This window comes from Micropterus salmoides, unplaced genomic scaffold (assembly GCF_014851395.1).
Source record: "Micropterus salmoides isolate LMB-PRFRI ecotype aquatic unplaced genomic scaffold, ASM1485139v1 Ms_hic_scaffold_10, whole genome shotgun sequence".
Taxonomy (NCBI): domain Eukaryota; kingdom Metazoa; phylum Chordata; class Actinopteri; order Centrarchiformes; family Centrarchidae; genus Micropterus; species Micropterus salmoides.
In genome coordinates this window covers 23,099,079-23,116,101 of record NW_024040041.1, presented here as the reverse complement: position 1 = coordinate 23,116,101, position 17,023 = coordinate 23,099,079, and the positions used below count along the sequence as shown (strand labels likewise).

Genomic DNA, 17,023 nt, shown 5'->3' with positions numbered 1-17,023 from the left:
TCAGACTCACATACATACTCACAGGATTTATAAGATTTTTACCGGCATTTGTGTCCTTTGTGCCCTATCTATCACAGAATTTCTGCAGCGAAGCTGTGTGCTACTCAGAGATGATGACACGCAAGATTGAGAGGAACCAGCTGGGCCGAGACCACAAGAGCTTCACAGTGCAGGTAACGCCTGTAACTAGACAGAACTAGGGGAGTGCATACAATGACTTGGGACGCAAATGTCAGCAAGTGTTCTCCCTGGCAACACAAAAGGAGATCAGATATGTTAACTCAAAAACAAAGCAGTTGCCTCTCATAGTCGTCAATCATTTACACTCGCACCCCATCCCTCCACTTCTCTGTAGCCCTGCTTCTTTTCCTTCTTTGTTTCTCCACCTCCACCCTCTGTTTCTCCTCTTCTGCTCCTCCTCGCTTTCTGCTAGCTCTGCATTGCCCTGAACAACACAGAGCATGTGCGCGTTTTCCTGGGTCACCTGCCACGTGACCTTGACTGGCTGGGTGTGGAGCGGGCCATGGAGGAGTCCTGTGGCATGGAGGGGAAGGAGCAGGTGTACAAGGCTCTCAATGGGCAGCTGTTTAACATGGACATGGACCTGCAGAGAGAAGCCAAACGTCTCATCACACTGCTCACGGACAAGGTGCCGTAAACAGAGCATGAGTACCTGCAGATCAACTACTAGTATGACACATGAGGCACATAAATTGTAACCTTTTTATGCTTGGGAATTGATAAACCTCCAAAGTGTGAGGTTTCTTTATGAAATATGTTGAAAAAAAACACTGTACAGATTGGAGAACAAGTCATGTCCATTGCCAAATGAAAGACTTAACAAGAATTGACATAATGACGATATGGGGTTTTCACTGAACTACGATGTGTTTAACTTCAGTGTGGAATTAGAAACTATACTATTAGAAATACATTTTGCAACCATACCTGAATTTTATCTCATATGTAACTTGGAAGTTTGCATCAAATGTAGCCATCATGGGAGTCTAGTGGTCAGTAAATTTTGTCCTGTCTTATGACCCATTGCTGCTGTTATGGCGTGCAGAGGACACATTATGCACCATTTTGTATATGTAAAGTTTTTGTGAAATTGTGTTACTTTTTGTATCTGTATAAGCATTATGCACATGTGTACATATATACATACACGCTTGTATGTACAAGTGTGAGAGAATATTTTTGTGCAGATGCTGCCTGAGCTGCGGAGGTACATCCAGCACATCAGCCTGTCTCCAGACTCCATCAACAATGATGATGTAAGGCCTGGTAGTGGTTTTCTGCAGCATTATCTATGTTGTTTGTAGCCACAGTATTTAACGTAACTAATGTAACGAGTGTTAATGTGACATTCTTCCAGGCTGTGTCTCCTCTTATGAAATACTTACAAGACACTATGGTCATCCTCACTGAAAATCTTGTGAAAGAGAATCTGACTAGGTAATTACTTTCTCCTCCTCTCTATGACTTGTTTTACAGGGAAACACACATTAATTTTAATAACTATTCTGAGTTATAACTGTGCCATAGTCTGCTTAATTGCTTCCACCTGGTATGTCTGTGCCACTAATGATAACATTTTAACACATTCAGGATCAAATTATAAAACACAAACACGACAGAATTCAGGATATAAACTCACAACAGGCACATGTGGCGCAGAATACATATATTTTATGTATACTGCGTATATTTGCAGTAGGTACATACAGCAAATCTTGCAAAAAAAGAAAAGCCAGCTTGAAATGTGCCCCTGTCCAGTCTGTTGCCTTTTTGCATACACATAAAACACTACATCATCAGCATACATTTGACCAGAACAAATGCCAGCCGGAAATGACTTTTGTGGAACGTGAACTTCATAACAGACATTTATGTCAAGTTACATAACTCACAGTTCCCTCTTCTGTGAATAAGATTTCATTTATTTCATAGTACCAGGTGAAAACTCTGACAGCAAATAATATACTGCGACTGTGTATGAATGTAAGGTTTGCCATAATAATAATACTCCTCAGGCATGTTTTGTGTTACAACTTATCATTATCAAGCAATCATCTGTGAAAACATGCATGAGGCCAAGTGAGGGTACAGCGGTGTAATTGGAAGAGTGTGTGAGAGTCTCATTGCGTCTGCTGCCTCGTAGAGTTCTTCAAAGCATGTGGGAGCTGCTGCTGCGGATGATCCTGGATGCGGTCGCAGAAAACAGGGGTGTTCAGGTTGAGTTCTACAACCGCTTTCAGTACACAGTGGAGGTCAGTGGTTACTCTATATCCAAGTCTGCCACTAAAAAGAGTAGTCTGCTTAAAATGACGTGTCAACTCTGTAAAGATTATAATCTCTACTGTTACCATCATCCTTTAATTAGCTCAGTGTGCCTGCTGCCTTGCAATCATTAGTATATATTAGATATTTATGAAGTCACTAGGAAGTAGCACCAAAGTGTTCCTTCATGAATGACAATGTGGGAGCTACTGTATATTCTAATGCCCATTTGAGCAGCTGGCAGAGAATTGACAGATTTGCCTGAAATGTCATGGCATGCTACACGAGTGAGTTTGGCAGACAGATATCTTGTATGCCTGCCAGAGTTTTCAGAGGTTTCATGCTGTTTGTGTGAACAATAAGGGTGTGATAAGATCTCCTACCACTAGGTCGATATTAAAACTGGACGATATTTCTTGTGAGGTGAAAAGCTGTCTCATGATGAACTAAGGCGCAAACTTGCTCTGTTTGAGACTGTGAGCTGCAATTTATCAGAGGTGCTGAAGTTAACATTTATGTGGATTTGTGGTGAGATTTATGCTGATTGATGTACAGGAACAACATATCCAGAATGCCTGAGAAGCTTACTGCATTATATTCTATTCTATTTTTATATTTTGAATTGACATATACCGCCTGAATTTTGTTCCTTTTACTGTACATAAAGGAAGACACATAAAGGCAGAAATTGATACAGAAAATTCACCAGAATGCAGGAAATGAAGTACTTATGCTTAAAATGTTCATGTAATTGAAGATTTCTTTAATATTTATTTTTATAAATAAATTATATTGTTTTTACTTAATTCTTCAGACCCTGTTGCAGTTCTTCCACGTCAAGGGAGAGGGTCTTTCCCTGGAAGACATGAAGAGTGGAGACTACAAGGTAGGAAGTTTTGCCATTTTATTTAGGCTGAAGGTCCTCCTGGCTAAGATGCCATTTATCTTTTTCTGTCTCTTTCTGATCATACTTGTGCTGCTTTAGGTTGTGGATGAGGAGCTCAGGCTGAATAAATGTTCCTCCTTTGAGCTGATTGAACAGTACTATCTGGAGAAGATTTCCCAACAGGTATGTTTCAGCTCACCAGCCTGACAATTTAATTTTAGCCCTGAAGTGGACAGATGTGTATTGATTGGACAGCACAACACTCTGTCTTCTGTTGTTTTACCTCTCATTGAAAATCTGCCTTCTCCTGGAGACTTGAAAAACAAGATGCTGTCAGTTGAAGCAACACGTAAACTGATATATGCTGAACATGGTTTTTGTTTGGTTGTTTGTTTTTCACCTTTTTCTGCTGGGGTAAACTTTAAATGAGTTGCTTATATGCTTTTCATATATTGTAACATAATTTCAATGTTACTGCACATTTACATGCTGATAATATTTATTCTCAGTGATAAAAATTGCATTTAATGTTTCAGAAAACACTCAAACATACCCGTTTTGGTCGGATCAGTGTGAAGTGCTACTATGACGCTCCAGAGCAGAGACTGACGGTGGAGATTCTGCATGCTGCAGATATCATTGCACTGGATGCCAACGGTAAAACAGTTTAGAATAAAATACAAATTGTTGTTTTAAAGGTCCAGTGTGTAATATTTCTGAGGATCTATTGACAGAAATGCAATATAAAATCCATATTTTTTTCTGTGTATAAAGACTGTTTTTACTACCTTCGAATTAACCATTTCTATCTACATAACCGCGGGTTCCCACCTTCCATGTCATGTTTCTACAGTAGCCCAAAATGGACAAACAGCGCTGCAGAGCGCGTTTGGTCACTATGTTCTTCTTGTTCTACTTCTGGTAGAATTCAGGCAATGCAGACACTTATCATTATGTTGAATATGTACGTTTGAAGAAGAAGAAGTAATAATATACAGCAGGGGTTAGCAAATAAGTTTTGCATTGGTGCAATTTTTCAGCCGTTAGATGGTGGGTGAAAATATAAGACATAAAATTTTGAACAATTGTTACAGTGTTCAGTTAGCTCAGCTGGTAAAGCATAGGACTCTCACCTTGAAGGTTGTGTGTTTGATCTCACCTTGGGAGTTTTTCTTTCCCTCTTCAAGAAATGAATTCTGCAGCAACTGTTTCTCAGGCTGACATTACAGCATGTGCTGCAGTGTTTTTGTTTCGGTGTTTGATCCGCATCCATCAACCTACGGACGCTTTTGCATTTCCCAGTATCTGCAAGCCGAGGACATTTAGAGGAATCACGTTTTCTGAAGGCTCTTTCAGAGGTGGTTCAAGTGGGCTACAGACTCTCTCAATTCAACTCCAAGTAAAGCATTACAACAGTCAAGCTTCTAACGCTTTTATTTTGTAGGCTAAACCACTAATAAGGAAGTGATTATGTGAGTGATTAACTGAGATCTATTTCAGCATCGCTATCAAAGTATTTATTTCTTTATATTTTGCCGCTATCAAAGCACCATAATCTGATGACGAGCCAGATATTATTGCTGGTGGGCAGTTTTGGCAAGGGTCCATAATCACAGAGAGAATAAATGTGTTTTCCTTGTCCGTGTTGGTGTAAACTATATCTATTAGGTGGTGCAGAAACAGTATCAACGTTACACACTCTTGGCTTACATTTTCAATGTTATGTCACCTTTTGTTCTGTGTCAGCCACCGTAGCTGTCCCATGCTCTTTGAAAGGGTAGGCGGCAGTGGTAGACTGGACATTTGGTTGCAATTTGCAACCTCACCGCTAGATGCCACTAAATTTTACACAGTGAACCTTTAAAATTGAGTTTTCAATCACTTTTGCTGATCCTCCTCAGGTCTGAGTGACCCATTTGTCATAGTGGAGCTGTGTCCTCACCACCTGTTCCCTATGGCCAAGAGTCAACGCACGCAAGTGAAACTGAAGACACTGCACCCAGTATTTGACGAACTCTTTTGCTTGTGAGTACTATCTCCCTGCTTCCCTTTTTCCCCCTCTCTTTCTTCTTGTTTTTGCATATCAGCCTTTTACTTTAGTGCCTCCAATACTTAGAGGAGAAAGTAATTACCTAGTCATACTTGGTATGATCTTAAACAAATGCTAAAAATCAATACTCTACCAACCTATGGACTATTTAAAACCATGATTACAAATCTGCCAGCTTCAGTGTGTAACAATTTTAACGGATTTTTTCTACATTCTCATCTGTGTTTGTCCAATTTATTTTTAATTGGTATGTAGCTCGACATCATTGCAGATGAGGGCAACCTCACTGGTTCTTTGAGCTTAAATAAAGGTTTGAATGAATAAATATTCTATGCCTGATTTGTTTGGTTCCTGTGTCTTCCAGCCATGTCAGTCCTGAACAGTACAGACATAGGTTTGCCTGTTTGACCTTCACTGTGATGGACTATGACTGGCTGTCCACCAACGACTTTGCTGGTGAAGCTGTGGCTCCTCTCAGCGACTTTTGCTGGCCAGGGAGACCGAACGCCTCAGCAGCCGGCAAGACCGTCCAGCCTGTCATTCTCCACCTGTCTCGCAATAAGCCCAGCGGTACGTATACCTCCAGGCTTCTTGTTTTACACGGACATAATATTGGCTTCTTAGAAGACCAGAGGGTGTAGCTTTGGGTTTCCAATTACTTCTCCAATACACCATGAAAAGCCATTCAATCTGCAGATATTTGTGTCAGTTGTAGGAACTGCTCTCATCTGTTTCCTCTCCCCTCCAGAGAAGCCAATCATGAGGATGCTGGACGCTCGCATCGGAGACAGGGAGGCTCAGGAGTTTGTCCGCAGGCTGAAGGAGATTGAGAAGTCAATGGAAGAGGAGTAAAAGCTTCAGCGCTGCCTGCATTGGTGTTTTCCTGACCGTGTCTTGCGATATGTGCTTTTGTACTAGTACAATGTTTACAATATTTGAATTTTTTCCAATGTTATTGTTTGTTCAGTAATTATACCAAAATGAAAAGAGAACAAAAAAAGGAAAACAGTGAAGCTTATTGCTGTTTCCCAACTGGGAGGTGAACATCCTGTCACTGTGCAACCCTATGCTGTCTCAGTTAAACTATATTTTAGAATTTAATGGATAGTTAATCCTAAATGTCACTAGTCTATATTTTTTGTAATGAGGTTGTTGTTATATTTGTTGTATGAGCTTTGATATCATAGATAGATTTCAGAACTATTTTGTGAAAGTAGCTTACATATCCAATAGTATTCATTCAACTCTAAATCTATACCTCAGATATGCTCATTAGTTGCAGGGGAGTTTAAGGTATCGAGACTTTTCACATTCTCCATGGACATTATGGAGAGGAATTGCATGAAAGCCTATTTACGACGTTTAAGCTTGAACCCACATTCATTTTCCTAATCATACAGTGGCTTACTCACAAACAGATAGGAATAAAAACACAATTGTCAAAGGAAATCATGAAGACATGAGACATAGCTCTGGGGAATTGCACTTTCTGAGACTTGGTGTTTTTAGGTCAGTCAGACAGATCAGCAGCAGGGAGGCCTAACACTCCCCTGGGGCACGCGTCACCGCTCAGGTTCATTGGACTTTTCAGATTGCTCTTCACAAAGCTCATGATGGGTCATTTAAGAGGCCAAAAACCTTGTGGTGGGAAGACCAATTCTTTTAACTCACTTCCCTCTTGCGGTCTAACACCAATAAATCAACATCTCTGCCAAAAAAGAAAATGTGACAGTTTTGGTGGCAAGAGCACACTAATTTAAAGTTCTGCAAACTCAGCAACACTGACAAACAAATGTATCTGTCATATGTAAAATAGGTAAATGTTTTGAACAATTACAAGTTTGAGTGAGAGCTGGTGAGGAAATAACTGAAATGTGTACTGCGTCATTCAGTCAATGTTGTCATTTGCAACTGAACAGCATTGCAGGAGCACCATAAAATAATAGGCCTGTTTGGGTGTCATCATGAGAAGATCAATACCACTCTCACGTCCGTGCAGTAAATAGGAGGCAACCACCAACTTTTAGCTTGGCTTAGCACAAAGACTGGAAGCAGCAAGCCTGTCTCTGTCTAACAGTAACAAAATGAGCCTACCAGCTCCTCTAAAGGTTATCATCATGTATGCGCCAGACTAATTCTTGAGTCTCTGCTGGTTACCTGGTGGTATCATACTAAAATATTAAAAAAGACTACTTATTTAAAGTGTTGCCAACCTGCATTGACAACAACAAGCTTTTTAATGTTAGTTTTACGTACAAGTTACTATTTCAAGTTTCATTTTGACATTTTTTTTACTTTCATTACACAGTCCACAATACAACCATCCATCCATCGTTGACCGTTTATTCTGTGTACAGGGTTCGCGGGGGGCAGAAGCCAATCCGAGCTTACATCGGGCGAAAGGCAGGGTACACCCTGGACAGGTCGCTAGTCCATCGCAGGGCCACACATAGACAAACAACCACTCACACTCACATTCACACCTAAGGACACCAATTCACCTAGCCTGCATGACTTTGGTCGGTGGGAGGAACCCACGACCTTTTTGCTGTGAGGCGACAGTGCTAACCACTGCACCACCGCGCTGCCACAATACAACCAAACAGATTTAATTTTTTTCATTAATTTATACATTTCAAATTGATGCATACATTGTTAAATGATTCACCACTTTTGTGCCTTGCTTATCCTCCATGGGCAGCTGAAAGTTTTATTCAGAACCACTTAATACTTTTACTGTTATGGGGTTACACCAGGAGACCCTGATGCCTGATAATTGAAAGGGAGAAAATACACCCTGGCATCCATGAAGATAACACAGTGTGTGCCACAGTGGGTGGGAGAGCTTCAAAAACATTTATTAGGTGAAACCCAGCTAATTGCAGTTAATGAGCTCATGTAGCGTTCGGAAAGTTCTGGATACCGCCATTAAACATAGCAATGCCTTTGTTATCCCGACTTTAAATCGATGCAGGCTCATCAGAGGCTTTCTGCAAGGACCAAAATTTGAGTTTGTGTGTCAGTGTGGGGTCTAATCTCTGAGGTAAAGAAAAAGGAAAAGTATAATGAACCTGTGCCGTCGCATAATTATACTTAAGGGGTAAAGCAAGACCTCGCTGCCTGCAGCTATCACCAGTCCTCCAAAGCTATGTCTCTTGTCTTTGAAAGGTGGGGATCTTAATATTGTGCAGACCAAATAAGGATCAGACCTGGAATCCAATCATCTTGAGGAGAATATATAAATGTTATGAAATGAATTGAAACATTAATTAACAACTCAAAAAAGCACAATTCTGGTAACAGCTTAATAATGGGGTAGCCTAGATCTTAGTAGTAAAAGCAAGCAAATTTTATCGGAGCAAGTCTAAAGGCGCAGTTTCTTGAAAAGGGTTTTAATACAACCAGGATTTGGTTTAAATCAAAAATAGTTGTTCATGCCCTAAAAAATTACTTCATAAAATAGGTTTACCTCTTAAAGACAAAGTCCTGGACTAAGAAACTAAATTTCAGTCATCTGTCTTAATAACTCAGTAACGAGGTGAATGTGTCGTCGCCCTCGTTAGCCCTGGGCTGAAAGTGCTCGTGTATAAAAACAGATGAGTCAATGGAGGCATAAAATGTACTTCATTGGAATCATCCACATTTTCTCTTTGTTTCCACTGACTGACTATGAATCTGACTAGAAACTAGAGGTGTAATTTAAGCCACTTAGTCCTGGACAAACTTTAATCTTCTTTCAGGAAATCGGTCCAATTAAAACAAGACTTAGTTGAATTTAGGACTATTCTGAACCATGTATTAGAAAGCTATTTTGAGTTAATCTGATTGGAAAGGCCACTTAGAGGATATGGTCTAAGCTTAATTCCTGTCTAGGAAGCTGGTCACAAATGTAGCTTAAAGTTTGCAGATGTGTAACAAGATAAGGCAGTTCTACGCATTTGGAAAAATGCAGATAAGATATACATCTCTACCCAACTCAAAAAAACAGGTATCATGTTGTTTGGTGTGCATGTAAAAAAAAAATTACACACACATCAGTTGTTGTTAATGAATGTTACCAGTTTAAATTTGCCACATTTATTGTAGAGGGGCACATTGTCAAGACATCAGGATCACAAAATAGTAACAAATGTGGAGTACAGAAAGACTGAAAACCACTGTAGCAAGTCCTGAGAACTTCAACAAAAAAATTTCACACCGACAGCATTTTGATAGTGATGTAACTTAACAGTAGCTGCTTGTGTAGTGCTTTGACGTTACCCTGTGGAGTTTTGAGGATGAAGCACGCAAAAACCATATCTATGCCTGGAGAGTGTGCTGCATTACAGGGATTGTTCAGGTGTTCGAGAAGCCTGCCTTACTTAACAGGAGCAAGGAATCCTTTCAGTGCATCTGAACAGCACTTGCCTTTTTGTTTTTGTTTTTAAGATATTGCAGGCAGAATTTGTGTTAGCATTGTTACTGAACTCTTTCACTGTTAGTATATTAATGTCACCTGCCATTATAAAGATATAAAATAGAATACATAAATAGTTAACATGTCTATATTTTGAGTGTGGCAGTTACATTTTCTGTGCATTACTTTAAAACCAGGTATTTTGACCAAATGTTTACACTAAAAAAATTCAACCTCACTTTGAGACTAAACAATTATCATAAGTAAATAAAGCTAATATTACATAATATGATGTCTAACAGGGTCATAATAAAACTCTTAGAAGTAATTTACATCTTTCTAACAGCATTGGAAGTGAAAAATATATATAACGGAATGTTTTACACGAAAAACAATCTTTTTCCAGATTCTTTATGTGAGGAAAGCACAGCGTCTTTTCCCATTAAATACAATTGTCTATGGTCAGTCACAGTATCGTAGGCGTCCTTATGTTGACCTTTGACAGGCAATCTGGTCAGTATTAGTTGAGTAAATGTAATTATTCTGGTGATTTTCCAATTCAAAGAAAGTATTTAAGTCTTCAAATGTTCAGTGAAGTCAATAGTATAATCATAGTATTCATGTTCTACAAAGTGCATTACATAAAAGACTGTTGTTCTGCTGGCCATTAAGAAAGTTGAAAGTTGTATCCAGTTTGGAAAACATGGTAAAGGACATCAGACTGTGAATTTACAGAATATCATCACAATTTTTCACACCATATTTTATTTAAGGTACTAATAGAGAAATATTGTTGAACTGAGTATTTGGTTTGTCGTCTGCCGTCCAATTTTAAAGGCAACAGCTGGTGAAATGTATCATCAAGAGGCAAAACACCTTGGATTTGTCATTGTTAAAGTTAATTATTTGTCCTTGAATTGTAAATGCCTGTGTTGCTGTTTATTGGATTATACCTTTGGGAGATGTCTATGACCTTGAATAAAGATTGTATTTAAATTTGAACTTCACTGGCATGAGCATAATGAATTTAAATGGATATATAATTGTTGTTCAAGGCTATAATTGTTCAAGGCTTTCATGCAGCAGGTGTATTTAGTGTAAAGAAACACCAGTTGCTGACACTAACCTGTTTTTCTACACTTCATCTTCCCCACACTGTCATCATCCGCCTGACCTTTCTCCCATATTCCTACCCTAAGTACTGTCTCTCCGTCTTTCCTCGACCTTTAATATATTACCTCCCCTCTGCAGCAACTACCCGGAGATCAAACACATCCTGCCATGAAAGACCACATACAAACAGCGAGAAACAGGAGTGTTGATTATGTCCAGTGTGAGACCAGAGGACTCATTTTACTGTTGTCATTTTACTGTCTCAAAGAGCTGCCATGATAGTAGAATAGGCAAGGATTTCAGATAGCTGAATGCCTGAATCAACACATTATTAATTAGAAGCCCAGTGATGACTGAATGGAATGAAGTTGTGTGCTGGCTCAGGTGTGTGGAGAGGAACTGGTCAACTAATGCAGACATCATGCCCTCTAGTCAGCGCCTGCACACACTACATCCATCGGTGCACCTGACAGCTCTCTGCTACTTTAATGTCTCTGTGTGCAGCTGGGAGCCTCATATAGGTTAAGTATACCGGTCCCCTCTCATTCTGGATCATAAAATACTTTCTGCTTTCCGTGCATTGCAGATAATATGCATTTATGTGTGACAGAGAAGAAGTTGGGACTTCAGATTCTAACCACTAGATGTCCTCGTAATTTTACAAATCCGTTAATGAGCTTGAGTCATGCTGGTAGTCCTAGCAGTCCTCTGATTCATAACAACATTGCCACTTAGTCATGGCAGAACAGTGCAGCAAAGCAAGACTGTATCCCCAGAGAGCCTCTCAAAGCTCATTGTCATCATCCTCCTCTATAAAGGGGAGCACAGCTCTGATTTTAGAGGTTATTTGTTGTGGTAGAAAGTATATTTACTCAAGTACTGTTCTTTATCACAATCTTGGGTTACTTGTAACATTTAATTCCAATTTCTGCTACATTTTCATCTACTCCACTAATATTGTACTTTACTCAATTACATTTATTTTAAAACTTTAGTTTCTAGTTAATTTGCCGATTCAGATTAACAATACCAAATATAACCAATAATCAACCAATACATATTGCTTTATAGTTATAGGTTAAGATAAGACTTTATTGATCCCATGGAGGGAAATTCGCAAGCTGCCCCGCTGTATATGAGGATTTTAAAATGAGCCCCATCTCTACCAGCGATGAGATTAAAAGTAATGTACACATTAATGCATCAATAATAATATATGTATTAATATAAAAAGGCCATTCTGCATGAGTACTTTTTTGTACTTTAAGTATATTGTGATGCAAATACCAATACCAAATTTTCAAATCAAAGTTTGAATGCAGGACTTCGACTCGTAACAGAGTTTTTCTACAGGGTTGAAAATAGAGGGGCAAGTGTAACTAATCTCTTTTCTAAAATTGCTCAAAACATTTTAGGTGTTATATACTTTTCTGATTAATTCCTACTGTGATAAATAAATAACCCTAACCCTAAAACTCCAACCAGTCATTTTTCAGTGGTGTGAGAGGCTACAGGGAGCATCCCTTATCAGGTATTATTTAAGTTTTGGCAGCAGGACAGAGGGGTGGGAGTCTTCAGCTGGTGTGGATCTCCTGGAATGTCGGCAGAGTCTCTGCATGGCTGCTGCTCTTGTGCTGGCTCTGGCCGATACATTTAACAGCGCTGTGATCCCGCAGTGTCTTATCTCCCCTCAGACAACCCTAATCCTACACACAGAAATGTGACACTGCAGAGCCCATCCCCTCCCACTGTACAGCTTACAGTTCAACCTGAAGCTCCCACACAGACACTCGTTCCACTTTTCTTTAGTTCTAAGATTTTAGATTACACACCTGCAGATTCCCTGACGTGGCGTTGCGTGGCTTTCCTGTGAAGACTGACGCCACAGGTTTAGTCGTGGCATTCCCCTGATGCATTTACTGTACATCTGCCAAGGGAGATTAATTCAACCTATCCAAGCTATCATGTACAGGGTGCTGGTACCTGCATGTGCTTGCTTGCATGCATTAAGTTATTTTCAGTGTCTTCAGAGACGTTAAAGAATGGAAGGAATGAATACTTCTGATGCACTCACGCCCTTTGGATTTTCAAGTGAAATGTGATTACAACAGGCGTACTGCATAATAAATGTCTGCTACTGCCAAGTCTTTTAATATATTAGAAGGTTCCTCGCACACTAAAGACATAAACACCTGTTGTCTGCAGGTGCATCCTTTACTATGGCGTCAGCATAATTAGGCACTTCTAAATTCAGCCTCCAGCATATGTGATGAAGCCAGGGTGAGGAGAGGCCAACACACCAAGTCCTTTGTGGCGTCAGGGGCCTCAGTCGGAGTAGGCAGAGATAATATTGGACAGCTTGCCCTAGAGGAATGCAATAGGGACAGAGACTCACTCCACCGAGCCTTTTAACAGAATCATCCCCTCAGCTTCCCACAGAGCAGTGTCGACTGGCCTCACTTTCGGATGAGGTTTACCCCACTGTAAAACCAGTAAGTGCTGGAGGGTGTTATGCACGCTTTCAACAAGTCTACAATCAAGCAGTGCTTAAAAGAATTACCCACAATTCATAGCATTGTTACATTAAAAAAGGGAATGACAGGGAAATCCAGACCCCTATTGAAAAGAGTTGGCAAGAACAAGTTTAGACCTACATGTACAATCATTGTGTGCGGCTGTTCCAATGATTGAATGAACAATTTTCAAATGTTTTCATATGATTTGAGCCAACACCAATAAATACTAAATAATAAAAATACTTATATATGATTTTGCTAATACAAGATTGAATGAGAGAGGTCAAGTTGAACTACTTTAAAATATAAGTCTCACATAGTTTGGTGTCGAAATGACTAGTAGGTATAAAAAGTTTGGAATTGTTAGATGGCTTCGGCTGGCAGCAGCAATCCGGCTGCAGTGGCCGCAACGTATTCCTTCGGGCAACTGCACCCGTCAAAATTTTGCCCACTGAAAGTGCTTCTTTTTGCCACTGACAGGCTCAGACTCAAACATCATCGAAAGGATCTTATACAAATGACTCCCTGTGGACACCCTTAACAAGAAACGGAAGTCTCGCTCAAGGATTTCTCACTCTGAAATCTGAATTTGTAGGAAACGCCGGTGGAAACGCGACTCATGTTTCCAACATAACACAGCTTGTTTCCGCTGCCACTCAGTTTTTGCTGTCATTAATGAGTGAACCGGTCAAAATAAGCATCAAAGCTGCTTCATACTGATACATTTAAGTTTAGCTGGGTTGCTTGCTGCAGTGCAATCCAATAAACATAAAACACAACTCTTCTCTTCTTTCTTTTTTTTCTTTTTATGTTTTCTCAGTTCACAGTTGAATCGTAAAAAAATAGCCTCTGGAACTGCAGTAATAATTAACTTCTTCCCCTCCTCTTCCCTGGAGAGAGTGACAGTTGAGCTAGTTTCACGACCAAGCTAATCAAGCTGACCCCCACTGTTAAGCTCCTCCCGTGCTGGTGCACCTGCAAAGTTTGACTCCCAGCCTCAACTCCAGGTTTCTGTGCACGATCTTGTTCGTGTGTCTTTAGTGTGTCTACACAGTTTATTGTGTTGTAAGCTGTGAAGAGCTCTCTATAATTAGTTATGACAGTTGCACAAAGTAGATTATGTACAGAACAACATGCAATGCCTCAGTACATAATGAACAGTATGTGCTTTACAGACTTATGATAACCCAAGGTTATCAAATGAGCAGCAGCTGATATGCTTCCAGTCTTTGATATATCCGTCAGAGCCCAGAGGAGATTCTTTCCTCTAAAATCACTCATCATTTTGTCCAAGACAATTGGACATCCTGTTTGTGAATTTATTCTCTTGCTGTTAGACAATGAATGGCTGAGTCTTCCCCTGAGGGAGTTTCTACAAAAGCAGAGCATGAAAAGAGAGACAAGAGCACACATTGGAGGCTAGCCAACAAGACCATAGTTTGATGTCTGAGAAGGATGTTCATTTTGGAACTTAAATGAAAACAGAACTGTTTCCCCTGTGAAGAAGTCATTATTGTGGCAGGGCATGTCCACACGAATCCTCTGTTTATCCACTCAGTTCGGCAAGCACACTAGCTGTGGTTCCTTCAGTTGGTCCCAAACACGCACATCCATCCTTGGCTATTTCTGCAACAGCACAAACAACCTACATAATTCCTTAGCAGTGTGTACTCCCCCAAAAGCTCAAACAAATCACAATTGCGGAAAACTCTGAGAAGTAAAACTTTGGCTCAGGTTCCTGTTTGCTTTATTTGGTACTGATGACACCAGGGACCATGCACTGGAATTTATCTTTGTATGCATGTGTTTACAGTGATTACAGAATTCATAGTCATTCATCAGCTCTCCTGGTACTCTCCTTTGCCTATTTAAAGTCTGTATACACCTTCAGATTTTTTCTTGGCAGTTTGTTTTATCTGTGTAAGGGGAGACTAGCTTCCTAACTTGGCTGGTGGTGTTAAACATCAGGCCTAACACACGTTTGTTGCCACATTGTGAAAGTATACTTTACATGCAAGACTGCCATCTGAAGCTGCAGGTTTCCTCAAGCAAACAGGAAGTTGTCATTAAACCGTAATTTGTGGCAGGCAACACTTGGTCCAAATAGGACCTCTAAAACTGTTCATAACTTTCCACGAAGGTTTGAGATTAAAAATTGATTAGCATGATAATGGGCAAACTCTGTGCATACACTACAAAAGATACTGTAAATGGTAATTTCATTGGAATGTGTGTGATATAATATCACGTTCATATACAGGAAGGATGATTTAAGGTTGTAAATGCATGTAAGAATCTCTTCATATCTCATCATGAGCACTTTCTTGAACTTTGTCACTATACTTTATTAAAACAATTAAGAGCAGTGACAATTTCAACAGCATAAAACTTGAGTATTACTAAATCTGCTGTGTATTGTTCCTGTACTTTTATGCGCACTGTTTGCTTTGGCACTGCAAGATGCAAAATGGCAGACTATGAGGAAAACTGTATTTAGGGATCATGCCAGTAATCTGGCCATGATAAAGCAGTTAAACGGAATAATTTTCCTTCAGCACTGCGTCTATTTTTCATCTCATTAGTCATACACTGTGACGCAGGTTTACTTTTACTACTGATACACAAGCAAACGTAAACCATGTCAGTTTTTGGCAAATGCTGACTGCAGTGAAGGATGTAAAAAAAATCTCTCCCTAAAAGAAATACACAAACTGTATCCACTCTAATTGCACCCTCAGGCTATGAAGGTCACAAAAGGTGAAGACTGTAGCAGAGGGAAAAGACTTGTCCAATGCTAATCAAAGCAGGCTCACCATTGCATCAATGACCAGGGTGACATTAAACATGACATTTTGACCAGAGCTGTTTAGTCCTATTGTTATTTATTCCTTGTCACTGCTGCCCTTTTCAAAGGCAAGAAATAAATGAGCCAAAGTCTGAAATCTTCAAAGTAGCAGCCATGCCACCCAAAGTCAGGATTAATTGAATCTGAAGGACCACCACCCTAGCATTTATCTCTGAATGGCCCATGTATTCTTCTCTCTTTGTGCTGCAAAGGCTAATATCCTCTGGTGTGAAGCCCTTTTTTTATCCCCTGAGTGATTGTGGTCGGGGTAATCTTCAGTTCATTTCCTATTACAGCTCTCCACAAGCGGGCCGTCCGAGGGTCAAGTGGTCAGTCGCAAAGCCAAAGTGTTCACAGCTCTGTCTTTGAAGTCTTTGATGGCCACTAATTAACAAAGACGACTGTATCCATGGCCACCAGTGGTGAAAGAGGGAGAATGTGGCCAGTTGCCGCAGATAAAATCTCCCAGTTCATTTCGAGGTCAGCAGACTTTTCACACTTCCCAAACTTTGTTGGACAAGAAACACATTCTGTACCAGACCGCTGCTGCACCGTTGGAAACCTATGTTATGATTCATACAGGAAATTTTGGCCCCTGAAGGAGACTACTACACAATGTACTTCCTCTTTTGCTCCTTCGGTGCTTTCGTATTGGCTACAAATATTTTACAAAATGTGTGTGAGTTCTGTATCTATTGTTCTTGTTTTTCAGTGCCAACTATTCAGGTTCCTTGGAAGATTTCAGTTCACGTAAAGAATATCACGCCAACTTCATCCAAATTCATTGGATGTAAGGCATGCAATGGATGTATATATATATATATATATATATATATATATATATATATATATATATGTGTGTGTGTGTAAACTAAGCAAAGGGGTTGTCTTTTCTTCATAAAAAAAACTTAGATGTATACGTTTTTTCATGCAT

At 39.8% G+C, this 17,023-nt stretch overlaps 1 protein-coding gene across 1 annotated transcript in view; it reads left to right on the top strand.

Annotated features, from left to right (window-relative positions):
• Positions 1-6,174, top strand: part of baiap3 (BAI1 associated protein 3) — a 48,608-nt gene extending 42,434 nt beyond the window's left edge. Inside the window, exons 24-34 of the mRNA XM_038703618.1 lie at positions 78-173; positions 434-649; positions 1,209-1,277; positions 1,379-1,458; positions 2,165-2,273; positions 3,098-3,169; positions 3,269-3,352; positions 3,706-3,826; positions 5,071-5,194; positions 5,584-5,789; positions 5,968-6,174. Coding sequence (XP_038559546.1) covers positions 78-173; positions 434-649; positions 1,209-1,277; positions 1,379-1,458; positions 2,165-2,273; positions 3,098-3,169; positions 3,269-3,352; positions 3,706-3,826; positions 5,071-5,194; positions 5,584-5,789; positions 5,968-6,071 — 1,281 coding nt within the window. The 3' untranslated portion in view covers positions 6,072-6,174. The remainder of the gene's footprint in view (positions 1-77; positions 174-433; positions 650-1,208; positions 1,278-1,378; positions 1,459-2,164; positions 2,274-3,097; positions 3,170-3,268; positions 3,353-3,705; positions 3,827-5,070; positions 5,195-5,583; positions 5,790-5,967) is intronic.
• Positions 6,175-17,023: the final 10,849 nt, after the last annotated feature.